The sequence below is a fragment of the Palaemon carinicauda genome, chromosome 44 (genome assembly GCF_036898095.1).
Source record: "Palaemon carinicauda isolate YSFRI2023 chromosome 44, ASM3689809v2, whole genome shotgun sequence".
In the NCBI taxonomy this organism is placed as follows: domain Eukaryota; kingdom Metazoa; phylum Arthropoda; class Malacostraca; order Decapoda; family Palaemonidae; genus Palaemon; species Palaemon carinicauda.
Window position 1 is genome coordinate 9,490,914 of NC_090768.1, and position 17,264 is coordinate 9,508,177.

Below are 17,264 nucleotides of genomic sequence, written 5' to 3' on the forward strand. Positions count from 1 at the left end.
TGAAAAATAATATATTGTACGTCACGTGTACCTATGTTATTAGATGAAGTCGCACTTTTGAAGTGACAGATCTACCATTTCTCAAACACAAGACCAGGATCAAGGAAGTTTATTAATGACCAGTAAGAAATCTGTACCAACGTTTAAAAATCGTCTAATTAAAGACACTGTTATAACAGTGATCCGTCGACATTATGTTCTTACCAAGGTCTAAAGAGTACTCTGGTCTTCACAAGGGATTGATTAAATAAAGTTTCAAAGGGATGTTTGATAAACATAGACAGAACACGTGATAAACACTTGCCGTGACAATATAGCTATATCTGGCTAATTAATTCAGGAAAAAAAAGCAATAGCTTCGTGTTATAGAACTTACCCAGACTAATGTCGGATTACATTGATGTGCAAACTGTTTCGAGCAAAAGGTGCAGAGAAGAAAATGTATAGCATGAACAAGATTGTAAATTAAAACTCCTACAAAGCATATCTATTAATGGTATAGGGATGCATGCGCGCGCACAAATATACAGTACACACACACACACACACACACACACACACATATATATATATATATATATATATATATATATATATATGTATATATATATATATATATATATATATATATATATATATATATATATATATTAATGTGTGTGGGGGGTTCGAGCGTCACCATGATCAGCAGAGCTGTACTAGTAAGGCCCACAAATATTATTATTTATCATTATTATTATTGCAGGCTAAGCTATAACCCTAGTTGGAAAAGCAAAATGCTATAAGCCCAAGGGCTCCAACAGAGAAAAATAGGCCAGTGAGGAAAGGAAACAAGGAAATAAAAAAACCTCAAGAGAAGCTACAATCTGTCAAAAAATATTTCAAGAACAGCAACAACACCAAATCAGATCTTTCATATATAAACTATAAAGGAATAAAAAAAAGATGAGAAATAAGATAGAACAGCATGCCCAAGTGTACCTTCAAGCAAGAGAATTGTAATCCAGGACAGTGAAAGGCCATGGTAGGCTTACAGAGGCTATGCCACTATTCAAGACAAGAGAACAATTATTTGATTTTGGAGTGTCCTCCTCCTAGAAGAGCTGCTTACCATAGCTAAATAGTCACTTCTACCCTTACCAAGATTAAAGTAGCCACAGAACAATTACATTATTATTATTATTGTTATTATTATTATTATTATTTTATTATTATTATTTTATTATTATTTATTATTATTATTATTACTACTACTTGCAAAGCTACAAGCCTAGTTGAAAAAGCAGAATGCTATAAGCCCAACGGCTCCAAGAGGGAAAATAGCCCAGTGAGGAAATGAAAGAAGGAAAGATAGAATATTTTTAGAACAGTACCAACATGAAAATGTTTCTTATATAAACTATAAAAACTTTGACAAAACAAGAGGGAGAGGAATATGATGGAAGTGTGCCCGAGTGTACCCTCAAGCAAGAGAACTCTAATCCAAGACAGTGGAAGACCATGGTACAGAGGGTATGGCACTACTCAAGACTTGAGAAAAATGGTTTGATTTTGGAGTGTCCTTCTCTTAGAACCTCTTAGAAGAGCTGCTTACCATAGCTAAAGAGTCTCTTCTATCCTTACCGAGAGGAAATTAGCCACTGAAAAGTTATAGTGCAGTAGTTAACCCCTTCAGAGAAGAATAATTGTTTGGTAACCTCAGTGTTGTCGGGTGTATGAGGACAGAGGAGACTATATGAAGAATAGACCAGACTATTCGATGTATGTGTAGGCAAAGGGAAAATGAACCGTAACCAGAGAGAAGGATCCAGTGTAGTATTGTCTGGCCAGTCAAAGGACCCCATAACTCTAGCAGTAATATCTCGACGTGTGGCTAGTGCTCCGGCCAACCTACTACCTTGGTTGGTTTTCTGTGAGGGATCAGACGAAAATATCCCATCACTAATCCATACTGGCCAGCGTGGTGATGAAAACTGGCCAAATCCCAGACATGAATTGTGGTGTTTGAGGCCTTTTCCCTGTAGTGGACTGGAAATGGCTGCATTTGTTGTTGTTGTGTGTGTGTGTGTGTGTGTGTGTGTGTGTGTATTTATACATACATGCAGGCATACATACATATACACACGCACACACACACACACATATATATATATATATATATATATATATATATATATATACACACATATAAAATCTCACCATCATCTCCTACACTAATTGACGCATAGTGCCTCTGTTAGATTTCACCAGTCTTCTCTATCTTAAGCTTTTAAATCAGTACTTCTCCATTCATCCTCTTTCACTTCAGGCTTCATAGTCCTCAGCCATGTAGGCCTGGGTCTTCCTACTCTTCTAGTGCCTTGTGGAACCCAATTGAAAGTTTGATGAACTAATCTCTCCTGGTGAGTGAGAAGAGCAAGCCCAATCCATCTCCATCTACCCCTCACCATGATCTCATCCACATATGGCACTTGAGTAATTTCTCTTATACATTCATTTCTAATCCTGTCCTGCCATTCAACTCCCAATATTCTTCTGAGGTCTTTTTTCTAAAATCTACAAAATCTTTTGGATATTGTTTCATTGTCATACCACAACTCGTGTCCATACAGTAACACCGATCTCATTAAACTGATATATAGCCTGATTTTTATATGTAATATCAGGTGATTTGATTTCCAAATTTTACTTAACCTAGCCTTTGTCCGATTTGCTTTTTTCATCCTTTCATTAAACTCATATTCTAAAGATCCTGTACTAGAGATCATAGTTCCTAAATATTTAAATGATTCCACCTCATTAATCCTTTCTCCTTCCAATGACTTTTCATCTTCCATTGCATATTCCCTTCACATCATCTCTGTCTGTCTTCTATTTATCTTCAGCCCAACCTCATAAGATATTTCATGCATTTTGGTAAGCAAGCTTTGAAAGTCCTGTAATGTTCTGGTAATAAGGACAGCATCATCAGCATACTCTAAAGTCAGCTAATTTCCTGTTGCCAATCCATTCCAGTCCTTCTATGCATTAAAAAAATCCATGAGGAGGATAAACATTATTGGTGACATATTCGCTTTGAGTACTCCACTGCTCACTGGAAATTAGTTTGATATGACTCCACTAACATTCTTTGCACTTGCTATGCTCATGAACAGACTTTTAATCAAATTTACACATTCAAGAGGAACTCCATAATAACGCAGGACTCTCCACAAAATTGCCCGGTGCACACTATCAAAGTATTTTCCATTGTCCACAAATGCCATCAAATGTGGATTTCTATATTCTACACATTGCTGTACCACATGTCTTAAAATGAAAATTTGATCTGTAAAACTTCTATCTTTTCTAAATCCTTCTTTTTGATATCTCGACTTTTCATCAATCTTTCTCTCTAGTCTCTTTAGAATGAGCATACTATTTATATTCATGACAACTGACATAAGTATCCTACCTCTGTAATTATTGCAATAAGTCAGATCTCCCTTTTTTTTTTTTGGGGGGGGGGGGGGGGCATTTTCACCAACACTCCTAGTTGCCATTCATCAGGTTTTGTCTCTTCACACCAGTCTACAAAATAATCTTGTAAGTATTCTGGAAGTCACTTAATTTTAGGCTAATATCATCTCACCAGTTATTCCATCATATCCAGGGGGCGTTCCATCTCTTTAGTTTTTTAAGGATAGCTTCGACTTCAAACACACTGAATTCACTCACGGACACACCAAGGTCTTCCTTATATCAATCAAATTATTCCCTTCACTTCTCCTATTCACGACCTCTCAAAAGTGTTCCATCCAACGTTGCCTTTCTTCATCTTCTGCTGTTATAATAGATCCATCTCTCTTTTTGATGGGAATATGCTTCCTCTCTTTTGATCCAGTAGAGATATTAATAATTCTATGAGTAATTCTTACACCATAGCCCCTCCCTAAATTCATAGCTTTTTTAGCCTCATCTGCTTTCATGTCTAAATATTCTCTCCTGTCATTTCTGGCTTTTCTTTTAACTTCCTATCAATACTTGGATATTTAAAATGCACAACCTTGTAACTTTCAACAATCAGTTTCTGTCTTAGTTTCCTTTTTATATAGTATCTCAAGTATCATTTGGATATTAAATAATTATGTATATATATATATATATATATATATATATATATATATATATATATATATATATATATATATATATATATATATATTCATATTGTCTCTCATTTTCCTTCTTTATGACTATTTTTTACCTTCTGTGCCCCTTATTTACAACATTCTTTAAACATTGTTTTCTTTATCTTTTCAACAGAATGGTGACACGGCACTACACATAGCTGCAGCAATGGGAAGACGAAAACTCACTAGAATTCTGTTGGAATCTGCTGCCGATCAAACTGTCAAGAATAAGGTAAAATAAATTAAAAAAAGAAATAAGAGAATATAAATGTTTATCCAATATATATCCTATATACTTGCACGTTATTGATACAGTAAGTATTTTTATGTAAAACTTGAAATTTTTCTATCTTGACCATTACCTCCTCACAGCAAAATGAGACACCGGGGGACATAGCAAAACGAAAGGAATTTGACCAAATTCTCGAGATCCTAAAAAATCCACCTCCCATAGTAACTGTCGAAGAAAGACTTCGTATGGAGCAAGAACAGAAGAAGAGGGAAGCCAGAGAAGCAAAAGCAAAAGGGTTGAAAGGGGCCAAGGGGGGTGGTGGAAAAGGAGACAAGAAAAGAGAGAAAACAAATGACAGTGGGACCTCGAGTAAGGATAGTAGTACAAGAGCGAAAGAAAAGAAAAAGGTATGTTTTTTCTTACTAGACATTTGTACGAGATTTCTTATTTGACCTTTTATTTATACAATCTTTTTCTTCAAGATGCCAATTATAAGAAAAAAGAAATAAAGTAGTTAATTGTGAATGTTTTAAATCCAGCTTTACTTCTCGTTCTCTGATGCCGGGGCTGTCTTGTTATCATATGTAGGGATTACTTTACTAAAACTGTTCTTTTTTGGCAGCTAAAATATTTCTGAACCTCCAGTCTCCTCTCTTTCTGATCCTCTGTGTTCCAAGTACAGTGTTATGTTCTGAGGCTTGTAAAGCACCTGTGTCCTCAAGGATCAACCAGTCATCTGACCATCATAACATATTATAATTAGTCAAGGAATTTGCAGATTAATTGTATTCTTAACTATACATTCTTTTCATTTAATTAATGAATTTTGCTCTTGATTTTTTTCTTGGAATATGCAGATTTCCATCCACATCCCAAAGAAAGTTGACATCAATGTTCAAAACTTCTTTTTTAAAAAACCTACCCAAACCCTCACTTTTCAAACCTTAATCATACTCTCATAATTCAAATCACCACCGTAGACTACAAGACAAGATCTTGTATTAGTTTTATTTTTTCATAATTGCCTTTCTTTTAGGCAAGTTTCTCTTCCTTTTGTTGGGGGTATACTTTTTGTTGGAGAGTAGGGTGGCTAAGATACATTAACCATTTGCAAAGTAAATTACGGTAATGGAATCTTTAATTGATCCTCTTGATAATTTACCTTGAACCATGTTTTTCATGTGTTTCATAAGTTGAAATTTTCATTTCCATTTCCTTTTTAAAGCCTCTTTATTATTTATTGTTCATGATACTATCAGATTGTGGTTTTTCACGCTTAGCTCCAAAAATCTGTCTTAAGATTAAGAAGAGATAGGCTCCTTTTAAAATTATAGTATAAGATTGCATTTTACATAATATTCCTTATACAGTAATGTCATTGATATTTAGGTTTTTTTTTTTTTCAATAGAATACAACCTAGAAGTGCTATTCTTTAAATTCCATTCTATATTTTCAATGGAGACTCCGTGTGAAATTTATGAATTCTGTCTGGTGACTGTTATTTCTTAACTATAAAATTTAGGTACACTAAATCACATCTAATAAATTAAATAAGTTGGTAGTTTTAAAGAAATATTTTACATTCTTAGCAAGATTTATTTAAATTCTTTTTACATTCATACAGCACAAATCTGAGCATAAAGAGAAGCGAAGAGTGAAGCATGTAGAATGGTCTCCTTATGGCTGCCAGTTCTACCCTCCAGTTACTGCCCAAGAACTAGCTGCACCTAAATTGGATTCCCTTCCAAAGGATCCTCTCTCGGCTGGCGAACAGTATTTCATTGATCTGGCGGGAAATATCAAGAAGGTTGTTTACAAGGACCTATAATTGTAATAGTGTAACAAAACCGTTAGTTCCAGGAAGAATGATAATTTTTTAATTGCAATGTAATAGAAAAATTCTAGTAGCTTGTCATTAGTTCTTATAATACCTGGTTGAATGGCAATACAAAATCTACCAGTATTTTGATAATTCCTTTACAGGCATAAGTTTATTGATATATCAAAAAGTAAACTCTACGCGCAAAAATTAATTCTAATACTGTAGTAATTGTTTAGTGACATAATTCCAAGTTGAATGCAAATTTTGTAGTTTTCAGTTACAAATTACCAAAAGAAATTGTTTTACAGGGTCCCGTTGGTATTGGTTACACATGCTACTGTGCGCCTTTCTTCAAAAATGTAGAGAACAAGTTGGAGAAAGATAAGATTGCCCTAATGGATCATATAGATGCTGCTAATGATAAACTTGATGCAAAAATCACCAATTTAGAACACCGCACAAGGTCACACATTCAGCACCTTAGTGATAATGTTAGGCAGAAGGTATGTATTATTTCTTTAAAGGATATTTTTTATTAAAGTCTTTTAAAAGCTTTTAAGAATGTCAGATTAAGTGTATAAAATATGACTCCCTGAAAAAATAATGTAGGTACAATGCATTTGGTTATGTAATTAATTGCAATGATTATTGGGCCTTTATGTGTTTTTTTTTTTTTTCTTTTCAATTACTTTCATAGAAAAAAAATATTTAGCATATATTGTTAAATTCGTAACTTTATCATTTCAGTTAGCAGCAGAGAAAGAGGAATGTCGTCAACGGGCTGAGAGAACAAGAACTGCGAAGGAAGCAGAATCTGAGGCTCGTGTTGCTCAGCTCCAGCAGTGGGTCGAGCGTCGCTTGGCTTCTTCCCAGAATAATGTTGGTTCCAACACACAGTTTCCTAGGACATACGCATTTAGAGGATCAGTGAGACGTAATAGGGATCCCGTGACGGGTCTCTTCCCATTAACAAGGTAGGTGTTGTATCAGCTGTGTACTGTAAATTGATTTTTGTATTTTCATTAGTGTTTATTGTAAATTAGGTATTGATTTTGGCTTTTCCTACTTTAAATATAATTCCTTGCCGATGAAATTTCATATAAAAAGTACTATAGGTTGGATTTTTATGTTTCGGTGAATGCTTTGCTGAATCAACAACTTGCAATGAAAGTTTGAAACTCTTGTATTCTTGAATTAAATTAAATTTACATACAAGTAAAAACCAAAACTGATATTCTGTATTTGTTTAATCTGATATCACTATAACTAGAACAGCAAAATTTCAGGTAGCTGAGAATTGCTCTCTTATCATCCCACTATGGTGGTGTATTGATTTTCATAAGTCTCTGGATTTGTGAGAAGTCCTTTTTGTTAACCAGAGGTTTATTTATTTATTGAATTTCAACTTTTAAATGGAAAGCGTTACTAATGTCCATACGCAAGTACGGTTTTGTGTATGACCAAGTAATCCTTCACCCTTAGTGATCAGAGGTGCATTTAAATTTTCTGACTAGGTTTACCATTCTAGGAGGAAATATAAGCACACAGCTGAGGTTATCAAAATGGTCATTAAACCAGAATAACTGCACTGTCAGAAAGCCCTGCTGGAAAAACCCAAGTTGCATACCATTGCTAGTCAAATGAAGGGCGATACTAATTTCATCTTTTGTTTTTGTAAAAATAATTGAATGGTTACACAAGTGTGAAATACTGTAGTATTAAATAAGAAAAATAATGTTGAATTCCAAAGTTAATTGAGCAATGCTTGAAAAACAGAGTATAAAAAAGACTTCTCATTAACCACCTGTTTACTGACAAAGGGCTTTATTTCATTTATGTACCTTTCTTTTAAGGACTCGGATATAGCAGAATTATATTTTATGTCTTGGTGGAATATGGATTTTATGTTTCAATTTGGTCCTCTAAACCAGTATATGCTAGTAAAGCTGTTAGGTCTTTCTATTAGTGCAATCTTGCTGACATTCAACTTGTTACTGTCTTCCTGTAGAAGACATTCAGGCCTAGAGGAATTTTTCGGGATATCTTCAGTTATGTATGTTATTTCATGGTAATAGCCATTAAGGGAATTATTTCTGTGTATAATTGATCTAAGCTGAAGAAGATTTTTTTGAAGTAGACTATTTTCTTTGATGCTATTATTAGCAAATACCTTGTGTTTAGGAAGAGGATCTAGAGGCACATATAGAATGATGGCTGGGATCCATCTACCAAAAATCTTGTTAAAACCTAATCCATGGTGGGGATTAGTTTGTTCCTTTTGAAACACAGCCTGCCATTTACATTAGAGTAGGACCTGGAAAGTCTCATGTGGATGGTTATTATTGTTAATAGGAGTTCAAGGAATTTGAGAAGGTCAATGATTTAACCCATAAGTTAAAAATTAAAATCAAGATATGATAGAATAATTAGCTGAGAAATAAGATAGTTTATTATAAAAGCACAAGAATATGGGTATTTAAGACGGCACTAAAGTCTTTTTAACAATAACGTCATCTATAGATAGCACCTCCAGGAGAAATGTTCTACAACTTTACTGTCAAGGTATAAAAGAACCACTGGTAGTAGGATCGCATGGTACTTTCGCAGACTAGAATGTGCTAATCCCTTGCAAGAAGTAACATTACCTATGTCGATAGAGAAAGAGAATTTTAATAATGAAATTTCCTTACTACAGTAAAGATTGAAAAAAAAATTAGTAGAACACTTTGTTTTTTTTTTTTTCTTTATCGAACTTTAGACTATCAGTTCTAAACATAAAAAACATAACTCTGTTTCTCTTCTCAATTGGGTGGCAGCTGCTGGGTTTTGAGATTTGGCTGTAGTACTTTATATCAATTTGAATAACAGTGAATTGGTGTCACTGGAATGGAAGTCACCCCTCTTAATTTAGACATCCTTGTAACTTTACCCTCCTGACAAGACAAGGCCATGCCATTGCTTTGGGAAGTTAAAACCTAACCAAAATGCATACAGTACTAATAAAACGGTTTTGACAAATTTTTTTTAGGTCTCTTGTAGCAGCTCAAGTGAAATAAAATTTAATACATTAAGTGCTTTGTAGAGATCCAATAAATTTTACCATCCTTTTGAATGTGATTACATTAGACTTTATGAAGTTATAAATTAGTGCAGCCCCACAGTGTTTGGATGGCCTCCTCCTCATAATGCTTTAAAGTTCTTTTGGGTGAGAGGAGCTTCTAAAGCCAGAGAATTTACCCTGATAATGTACTATTTAATCTGAACAAATCTAACACAAAATGTCGGATGCAGCTTAATCGTTGTCCATGTACATTGTGAATTTAATTATAATGGGCAGGGTTAGGGTCTATAAACTGCTTTTATATACTGTGTAAGTAATTTGAATCCTAAGTCTAGCTCTTATCTGTTTTTATTAATGTTAATTGGTGTTGATGATTATGGCCATTGATGCAATTAACTGAATATCTACCCCAGTTGTTATTCAATATGAAAAAGCAGTAAGAAGCTTAGCCGTCTATTTTCCAGTTGAGTCAATGAGGTCATAGGAGTGAAGTTTCTTTCTGTTTTGGTATTAATATACTCTGATGTCAATAGTTCAGTGCAAAAGATGTTATTTAAAAGAAGTAGAATACTTAAATTGTCTTTTATATTTCATCCTTTCCTGTTGCCTAATCTTGATTGTATTTTCAGGTCAAGATCTGAAGAAGCTATTTCCGAATACCGTGAAGAAGGTGAGAGCGATAAAGAATCTGTATATAAAGGTTTAAGAGTTTTGGACCATCCAACATCAATGTATAACATACCACAAACTTTGCAAGATGAAGCTGATGCTGTGATATATGATTCGCCAAAGCCTGTTGTATCAGTTGTGCCAGGTATATTATGCAACCCGTCATTAGACCATCGTCAATCAAGAAGTACATCTGCTGATAGGCAAACTGTTGCCCTTGGAACTCGTGCAAGGGAGGTTCGCAGTCAGTCTGTAGATGCTCGTCATATCTTAAATGAGGATTCAAATAAAGGTACAGAAAAGATAACTGCAAATAAGTTTAGAGGTAATAACACAGCTTGGATACCAACCAATAGAGACTTATTGAATGAGTCTACCAGTAGTGATGCATCTGCTGGTCGTAGAGGAAGTAGAGGGAGCCATGGTATGAGTGCGCCATCTACTCAGGGGTCACCTATGGTTGGTCGTATAAATCCTTATTCTCCTGCACAGCCTTCTCCCCTACTCAAACGGCCGGAACTCGAAAAACAGCAAGAAAATGTAATGGGTTCAAAACAGTCTCCTGTACAGCAAGCAGAATTGAACAAAGCTGTGGACAACCTCAGGGTTTCTCAGTCATCTGCTGAACATGGCGCAATACCAAAGACGAATGGTCGTACTGAGGAATTTAATAATGGTGATCATAATGTAAGTAATCAAGCTCCACGATCGGAATGGAGTGGGTACAGCCGTTACGATTACAGAAACACAAATCCCTACATGTACGGTGATCTCAGAGGTCAAAATCCTCTTGCACGACCTCAGCCCATTGTCAGTGTACCACCAGAAACGGAAAGTAAACCAGGTTACGAAGCCTACCCTAAGTACCCTACCACAATAGATGAAGCGCAGGTATCTGAAACTTTTCATGGTCATCCAACACAACTACAGGAGGATTATGAAGGTTCCAACTATCTAGATATGGACAGGTAAAAAAACATTTACAAAGTTCAAGGCATCAAATAATTTAATGAATTAACTGAGCACATGTGTTACAAAGCAGCACATTTATGAAATTCTTTATTGTTTTGAATCTTTGACAATTAGTATTGAATATAATTCATTTTCTCAAACATCTTATTTTCTATTTAGATACAGAATTCAGCAAGCGGTTAGACGACTATATGACGGTTACCTAGCAGAAGGACGTCTTGAAGGTATGCGTACAGGAGGGAGGCCACATTTGGAGTCATCCATGGAACATGATTCCCATAATGACTCAGGTTATTCAACTAGAATGTGTACTGGTTCTCAAGGACCATCTCCTGCACTGTCAGGTTTGTATGAAAAGAATTTAATGTAATTAGAACATTACAAAATAAAACTTTTCAATAAATTTTATTCACACAAATTCATTAATCATATACTGTATATTTATACAGACAAAAAATTTTTCTGAGTATCCCCCCACCCCCACCCCATGATCATAAATCTCTTCTGGTAAAACTGATCTTGAAAAAAGTAGTTTCCTTCTGCAGGAAAGATCTTCTCTTAAAAGGCATTCGCTACAAGGACGTGATCATCGTCCACATCACTATTCCCTTCTCCATTCCAATCCATAGACGGGCCATAACTTTTCTCTAGACAGGGTGCTTTTAGACTGCTCATGTATGTATTCTCCAGACTGTGGTGCCATGTCAATCTGAGGGTCCTTCCTAAGGGATAGCGTTAACCTTTCTTAAGAACAGGGAGTAGCACAGTTACCAAGGCTAATGCTGGACCTAAGGAATCCCTTTGGACTAGAGAAACGGTGAGAGACAACATGAAAGACTCTCCTTGACAGGAAGAGGAATTGAGGGATACAATAGATCCTACAAGCCCCGACCAAGGGCTCACATTTGCAAAGGTAGAAACTTGGATATTGTAAGGTTTCAGCCATGATCAAAGCCATTTTTAGAGCTTACCTGGTCAGAACTTGCTGAAGAGGCTATCGACAACGTTGACAAACAGATCTCCAGACCTAAGAACACTTAAAGCAGGCTTCACACAGTCTAACACATTGGTCAAATTTTTTAAAGAAAGTCTAATCGAGTCTGACTTTACGTGGGTGGGGCATCATTTGTCCACAAACCATTTGCATACGAGAACAAGCGTAAAACATGAAACACACCACATTAGATCTATATATGTTTCTTCGTCTATCCTCAAATAATTATGCCAATCGTCAGGCTCTAATTTCATATCAACAAGAAAGTTATATGAAAGCTGATCTTTTTTTTTAACAGCCTGCTAGTCCTTTGTCCACTTTGATTTTTTTTCCTTCATGCCACCACCAAACCAAGGGCAATCAGACCGTCCTGGGCAAGAGAGATATCTTAGCTTCACAAACAGTGAGTCACAGAGTCGAGGACTGAGGTTTGATGTATGGTTGGTTTGACTGTTTGACACCTCTTCAAATCATTTAACAAGTAGGTTGTACAACCAAATTTAAAAAAACACTTGACTGTGTAAAAGACTCTTAAGAACAAGCAGGTTGTATAGGATCTTACCTCCAGCCTTCTCCCTTTGGAGGAGGCTTTATGGTCCTGAGAGATCTAACCCTTTTATCCTCCCAATCAATTTGAACATCACAATACTGACCCTTGGAAATACAGTTGAGAAATAAGGCACAGCAAATTCTTTTTTTCATATAAATTGGTTGCCATGTAAACCACCTCCATGGCCACCCTACAAGCAACATCTTGGTTGGAACACTAGTCTGGCTAAGTATCATACTTTGCTTCTTCCCAGAACCTAAGTGATCCTAAAAAGAGGAAGTTCACAGACCTAGTCTTGCAGGTAGCAAAAGAGGTTACCTTTATGGAACACCACTCCAACAACCAGTGGGCCAGCTGGGTACGCTAAAGAAATGTTGTGGTCTTAAATCTTGGGAAAAGGTTAGGGCATAGAGCAATGCTCCTGTAAAACAGCTAGGCTCAATTCCCAGCCCAAACTGTTGATAATGTGGTGGAAATGTAGAGGAAGAAGAGTCAGGACTCCCTTTTCCATCAAGCAGTACCTTCTTAGCACATCTCAGCAGATCCCTAAGGCATTACAGTATTAGCTACGGAAACGTTAAAATCTGTCTTTACAAAACATTTGGAGGATCCAAGACCCAGATTGGCTCCCAAACCGGCTATGACTTCACACACAAGTGTAGACACTGCGTCTACCCTTTGACCTTGTTATGGTCAGACCAAAAGCAGTAGAGGGAGGAAAGTAGCCAGAAGGGCGTTAGGGCCAGAGTCCCCTTCTCAGACTGCCACAAGGGGCGGGATTGTATTCTCCAGATTGTGGTGCCATGTCAATCTGAGGGTCTTTCCTGAGTGATAGTGTTAACCTTTCTTAAGAACAGGGAATAGACCAGTTACCAAGGCTAATGCTGGATCTAAGGAATCCCTTTGGATAAGAGAAATGGAGGTGAGAGACAACATGAAAGACTGTCTCATTGACAGGAAGAGGAATTGAGGGAGACAATAGATCCTTCAAGGCCCGACCAAGGGCTCACATTCGCTAAGAAAGAAACTTGGATATTGAATCTACCTTTGTAAAGGTTTCAGCCATGATCAAAGCCATCTTTAGAGCTTACCAGGTCAGAACTTGCTGAAGAGGCTATCAACAACATTAATAAACAGATCTCCAGACCTAAGAACTCTGAAGCCGGCTTCATACAGTCAAACAGTTTATCAAACATGTTGGTCAATTGGTTTAAAAAAAGTCTAATCAAGCCTGACTTTACGTGGGCGGGCCTTCATTTGTCCACAAACTATTTGCATTCGTGAAAAAGCGTCAATCATCAAACACGCCACAATAGATCTATATTTGTTTCTTCGTCTATCCTCAAACAATTATGCCTGTCGTCTGTCTCTAATTTCAAATCAACAAGAAAGTTGGTATGTGAAAGCTGATTTTTGTTTTTTAGCAGCTAGCCAGTCCTCTTTGTTCACTCTGATCTTTTTCCTTTATGCCACCGCTAAGCCAATGGCAATCAAACAGTCCTGGCAAGGGGCATATCTTAGCTTCACAAACAGTGAGTTGCAGAGTTGAGGACTGAGGTTTGATGTATGGTTGGCTCAACTGTCTGATACCTCTTCAAATCATTTAACAAGTAGGTTGTACAACAAAAATTTGAAAAACAGATTGACTGTGTAAAAGCCCCTTAAGAACAAGCAGGTTGTGTAGGCTAATCTTGCCTCCAGCCTTCTCCCATTGGAGGAGGCTCAATGTTCTCCCATTGGAGGAGGCTCAATGTTCCTGAGAGATTATACCCTTTTCCCCTCCCAAACAATTTGAGCATCAGAATACTGAGACCCTTGGAAATACAGTTGAGAAATAAGGCACTGCAAATTCTTCTTTTTCATATGAATTGGCTGCCATGTAAACCACCTCCATGGCCACCCTACAAGCAACATCTTGGTTGGAGCATTAGTCTGGCAAAGTATTATACTTTGCTTCTTCCCAGAACCTATGTGATCTCAAGATGAGGAAGTTCACAGACCTAGTCTTGCAGGTAGCAAAAGAGGTTACCTCTTTGGCACACCATTCCAACAACCAGTGGGTTAGCTGGGTACTCTAAAGAAATGCTGTAGTCTTAAATCTTGGGAAAAGGTTAGGGCATAAAGCAATGCTCCTGTGAAACAGCCAGGTTCTATTCCCAGTCCAAAACATTGCTAATGCAGTGGAATTGTAGAGGAAGAAGAAGAGTCAGGACTCCCTTTTCCATCAAGCAGTACCTTCTTAGCACATCTCGGCAGATCCCAGAGGGTATCAGCTACAGAAACAATAAAATCTATCTTTAGAGTAGGTGGATGTAAAAGGGAACTAGTGAGGGTTGAAGAGCTAATAAAACCGGGGGTAAAAAGTAAATATCAGGAAAGGTTGAAAATGGCGTATGACGAGGTGAGAGTAAGAGAAACTGGTAATTTAGAGGAGGAGTGGAAGTTAGCAAAAGAAAATTTTGTTGTGATTGCAAGTGATGTATGTGGCAAGAAGGTTGTTGGAGGCAGCATGAGGAAGGGCAGTGAATGGTGGAATGAAGGAGTGAAGGTAAAAGTGGAAGAGAAAAAGAGGGCTTTTGAAGAATGGCTGCAGAGTAATAGTGTAGAGAAGTATGAAAAATATAGAGAGAAAAATGTGGAAGTAAAGCGCAAGGTACGTGAGGCAAAGAGGGCAGCTGACCTGAGGTGGGGTCAGGGACTGGGTCAGTCATATGAAGAGAATAAGAAGAAGTTTTGGAAAGAAGTGAAGAGAGTAAGGAAGGCTGGCGCAAGAATTGAAGAGACAGGGAAAGATGGAAATGGAAGGTTGTTAAAAGGAGAGGAGGCAAGGAAAAGGTGGGCGGAATATTTTGAAAGTTTGCTGAATGTTGAGGATAATAGGGAGGCAGATATAATTGCTGTTTCAGGTGTTGAGGTGCCAGTGATGGGAGATGAGAATGAGAGAGAGATTACCATAGAGGAAGTGAGGAGAGCACTAGATGAAACGAGAGTAGGAAAAGCATCTGGTATGGATGGTGTGAAAGCTGAGATGTTGAAGGAAGGGGGTGTGACTGTACCTGAATGGTTGTTGAGATTGTTTAATATGTGTTTTGTGTTGTCAATGGTACCAGTAGATTGGGTTTGTGCATGTATTGTACCACTATATAAGGGTAAGGGAGATGTGCATGAGTGTTGTAATTCAAGAGGTATTAGTTTGTTGAGTGTAGTTGGAAAAGTGTATGGTAGAGTATTGTTTAATAGGATTAAGGATAAAACAGAGAATGCAATCTTGGAAGTACAGGGTGGTTTTAGAAGAGGTAGGGGTTGTATGAACCAGATTTTTACAGTTAGGCAGATATGCGAGAAATATTTAGCAAAAGGTAAGGAGGTGTATGTTGCGTTTATGGATCTGGAGAAAGCATATGATAAAGTTGATAGGGAAGCAATGTGGAATGTGATGAGGTTATATGGAGTTGGTGGAAGGTTGTTGCAAGCAGTGAAAAGTTTCTACAAAGGTAGTAAAGCATGTGTTAGAATAGGAAATGAAGTGAGCGATTGGTTTCCGGTGAGAGTGGGGCTGAGGCAGGGATGTGTGATGTCGCCGTGGTTGTTTAACTTGTATGTTGATGGAGTGGTGAGAGAGGTGAATGCTCGAGTGCTTGGACGAGGATTAAAACTGGTAGGCGAGAATGATCATGAATGGGAGGTAAATCAGTTGTTGTTTGCGGATGATACTGTACTGGTAGCAGACACAGAAGAGAAGCTTGACCGACTAGTGACAGAATTTGGAAGGGTGTGTGAGAGAAGGAAGTTGAGAGTTAATGTGGGTAAGAGTAAGGTTATGAGATGTACAAGAAGGGAAGGTGGTGCAAGGTTGAATGTCATGTTGAATGGAGAGTTACTTGAGGAGGTGGATCAGTTCAAGTACTTGGGGTCTGTTGTTGCAGCAAATGGTGGAGTGGAAGCAGATGTACGTCAGAGAGTAAATGAAGGTTGCAAAGTGTTGGGGGCAGTTAAGGGAGTAGTAAAAAATAGAGGGTTGGGCATGAATGTAAAGAGAGTTCTATATGAGAAAGTGATTGTACCAACTGTGATGTATGGATCGGAGTTGTGGGGAATGAAAGTGATGGAGAGACAGAAATTGAATGTGTTTGAGATGAAGTGTCTAAGGAGTATGGCTGGTGTATCTCGAGTAGATAGGGTTAGGAACGAAGTGGTGAGGGTGAGAACGGGTGTAAGAAATGAGTTAGCGGCTAAAGTGGATATGAATGTGTTGAGGTGGTTTGGCCATGTTGAGTGAATGGAAAATGGCTGTCTGCTGAAGAAGGTGATGAATGCAAGAGTAGATGGGAGAAGTACAAGAGAAAGGCCAAGGTTTGGGTGGATGGATGGTGTGAAGAAAGCTCTGGGTGATAGGAGGATAGATGTGAGAGAGGCAAGAGAGCGTGCTAGAAATAGGAATGAATGGCGAGCGATTGTGACGCAGTTCCGGTAGGCCCTGCTGCTTCCTCCGGTGCCTTAGATGACCGCGGAGGTAGCAGCAGTAGGGGATTCAGCATTATGAAGCTTCATCTGTGGTGGATAATGTGGGAGGTTGGGCTGTGGCACCCTAGCAGTACCAGCTGAACTCGGCTGAGTCCCTGGTTAGGCTGGAGGAACGTAGAGAGTAGAGGTCCCCTTCTTGGTTTTTGTTTTGTTTCATTGTTGATGTCGGCTACCCCCCCCAAAAATTGGGGGAAGTGCCTTTGGTATATGGATAGATGGAGCAAACATTTGGAGGATCTAAGACCCAGATTGGCTACCAAACCGGAT

General features: G+C 37.6%; 1 protein-coding gene and 1 long non-coding RNA gene across 5 annotated transcripts in view; one reads left to right on the forward strand and one right to left on the reverse strand.

The window, feature by feature from the left end:
• LOC137634274 (uncharacterized) overlaps positions 1–17,264 on the forward strand; it is a 375,180-nt gene that overhangs the window by 336,078 nt on the left and 21,838 nt on the right. For 2 of the 3 annotated variants that reach the window (XM_068366573.1, XM_068366574.1), the window contains 7 exons: positions 4,306–4,404; positions 4,545–4,811; positions 6,030–6,212; positions 6,536–6,730; positions 6,975–7,201; positions 9,918–10,925; positions 11,089–11,273. In XM_068366573.1, the coding sequence (XP_068222674.1) occupies positions 4,306–4,404; positions 4,545–4,811; positions 6,030–6,212; positions 6,536–6,730; positions 6,975–7,201; positions 9,918–10,925; positions 11,089–11,273 (2,164 nt within the window). The remainder of the gene's footprint in view (positions 1–4,305; positions 4,405–4,544; positions 4,812–6,029; positions 6,213–6,535; positions 6,731–6,974; positions 7,202–9,917; positions 10,926–11,088; positions 11,274–17,264) is intronic. The other variant, XM_068366575.1, reaches the window with a different exon arrangement.
• The window catches only part of LOC137634275 (uncharacterized), a 96,539-nt gene continuing 85,252 nt past the window's right edge, over positions 5,978–17,264 (reverse strand). For both annotated transcript variants that reach the window (XR_011042499.1, XR_011042500.1), the window contains one exon: positions 5,978–6,191. This is a non-coding gene — a long non-coding RNA (uncharacterized lncRNA). The remainder of the gene's footprint in view (positions 6,192–17,264) is intronic.